General features: G+C 38.3%; 1 protein-coding gene across 2 annotated transcripts in view; it reads right to left on the bottom strand.

The window, feature by feature from the left end:
* LOC113826414 (RNA-binding protein RO60) overlaps positions 1-2,500 on the bottom strand; it is an 18,313-nt gene that overhangs the window by 8,483 nt on the left and 7,330 nt on the right. For both annotated transcript variants that reach the window (XM_070121200.1, XM_070121202.1), the window contains exons 2-4: positions 1,459-1,586; positions 888-1,132; positions 440-593 (exon numbers count right to left, since the gene is read on the bottom strand). In XM_070121200.1, coding sequence (XP_069977301.1) covers positions 440-593; positions 888-1,132; positions 1,459-1,540 — 481 coding nt within the window. In that variant the 5' untranslated portion in view covers positions 1,541-1,586. The remainder of the gene's footprint in view (positions 1-439; positions 594-887; positions 1,133-1,458; positions 1,587-2,500) is intronic.

Raw genomic sequence — 2,500 nt, 5'->3', positions numbered from 1 at the left:
ATGTGTGTGTAAATGTACTTGTGTGTGTGTATGTACACGTGTGTGTATATGTACATGTGTATGTATATGTAAATAGGTACATGTCTGTATATAAGTACATGTGTATATATGTGTTTGTGTGTATATATGTGTTTGTGTGTATATATGTGTTTGTGTGTATATATGTGTGTGTGTGTATATGTGTCTATGTGTGTGTACAAATGTATGTGTACATATACAAGCATGTACATAAGAATGTGTGTACATATGCATAAGCATTTACATGGGCATATGTAAACATGTACATTTGTATACATATCCATGTGTGTCTGTGCATGCATTCATCAGCGTATTTGCATGTAAGTTTATATTCAAGTCTTTCTATCCATCTACAGCTACAGACATCTCAATAATATTCTAATAAGACTTGCACCAATGTATCAAATGTCAGATATCTCACCAGAATGTCCAGACTTCTTGGATATCATCTTAGATATCTGGATAAAGAGGAAGAAGAGGTGTGTGTTGGTGCACAGTTCTCGCACGGCCGAGTGGGCATCCGTGACTAGTTTCTTGTGTTCAGCTTGCTTGGAGGCCACAGCAAGGCACATCACCTGTTTATGATGAAAAGCATGTCTATATGGCCCTCCTCCTGCTTGCTTGGAGTTCTGACGCCTGATGCATCACTTATCTGGTTATAACTATATCCGTTTACAATACATGCAGTAAACATCTCTCTCTCAGGGAAGTAAAAGTTTCATCCGCACAAAAAAAATTAATTCAGACTTTCTAGATATTTTAACACTTAATCTACAAATTCCTTATCATTCAACTGTGAGAATTCTTCATACTATTAAAATCATAGCACATTAACCCTTTAAAGCCAGATTACAGTGTGCATAACGTACCAGCGCCTCCTTGTCCACATAAGGCAGCTGGCTGTAACTTCGGAGCGTGTCGATGATGATATCCGCCTTCCCTTCGCTCACCAGCTTGGGGATAACTGCTGTGGAGTAGATCAAGCTGTCGCAAGGGTTGGAGGTTCGGATTCTCGCAGATTCGTCCTCAGGTGCAGTTTCAGTCAATGCCGGGTTGTTGCGATTTTCTCGTTCATTGCGCTGGTACCAGTCCACTAAGTGTCGTACCAGGTGGTCTGGCATAATGAGGAGAATGAAGGTAAATAGAAAGGACATACATTTAAACACAGATTAACCCAATGCTGACAGGAAAATGTTGCGTTCACTTTAGTATTCTAGTTAGCCACTATTAGTAGATCATGTGACCTCGCCTTTCCTTGAAATAGCGGGAAAATACTAAATTAAACACACCGTGGGTTATGGCATGTACGTACATGCCATCCCCGGCAGCAAGTAATTAAGGGTAATAAAATTATAGGCCCTACAATGAAAGTTGGAAGCCACTCATTTCAAGAAAAACATGAGAAAATACAACTCTCTTCATACATAAACCAAGACTCACTTCCACTCCAAGCTGCATTATTTGTACCGGTCACAAGCAACTGCTTTAGCTCCAACAAAGAGCTGGAGTTGTCGGCTGCCATCTTCTATTCCTGGAAGTCTCACCTCGTCACTGATTCTCTGCGTTCTCTATTTTGAAATAGAATGGCAAAATGTCAGAAATTCCACTGGCCTACAAGCAGTCCTTTAGCAAACCTGTATATTGTAATGCAAAATAATTAAATAAGGTTGTCATTACCAAAGCCCAATCAAAGCCCAATCAACTTATTTACGATGAATCATAATAGATCCTTTCCATTTAATTAAATCCTTATCCACAATATATAATAATTAGATTAATGAGGAGTACAAAGAACCTAAAGGCACATTCACATACTTTCCAATAAAACATTAGACATGTATCAGACCTTCATAAGTTGTAGTAAGAAAAATAACAGTAATATATGAAAAATTCATGTATATGTACAGCATTTACATAGTTACAAATAAAACACATATACAGAGAAATTTGTGCTTTTATATGTGTATAGACAGACAGATAAATAGATAATATAATACACACACATATATATATATATATATATATATATATATATATATATATATATATATATATATATATATATATATATATATATTTAGCCCTTCCATGACCGTACATCTATCACCATCTTGATGTAATGGCCTATGACATCTATAAGCGCGGGCTGGCTGTACACAGCTTAGGCCTAGCCACAAAGTCTAGACAGATGTGGATGACAGATAGACAGATAGATTGAAAGATGAACAGATAGATAGTGAGAGAGAGAGAGAGAGAGAGAGAGAGAGAGAGAGAGAGAGAGAGAGAGAGAGAGAGAGAGAGAGAGAGAGAGAGAGAGAGAGAGAGAGAGAGAGAGAGAGTGAGAGTGAGTGAGTGAGTGAGTGAGTGAGTGAGTGAGTGAGTGAGTGAATGTGTGTGTGTGTGTGTGTGTGTGTGTGTGTGTGTGTGTGTGTGTGTGTGTGTGTGTGTGTGTGTGTGTGTGTGTGTGTGTGTGTGTGCGTGC

The sequence above is a fragment of the Penaeus vannamei genome, chromosome 4, assembly GCF_042767895.1.
Source record: "Penaeus vannamei isolate JL-2024 chromosome 4, ASM4276789v1, whole genome shotgun sequence".
In the NCBI taxonomy this organism is placed as follows: Eukaryota; Metazoa; Arthropoda; class Malacostraca; order Decapoda; family Penaeidae; genus Penaeus; species Penaeus vannamei.
This window is presented reverse-complemented; position numbering and strand designations above follow the sequence as displayed.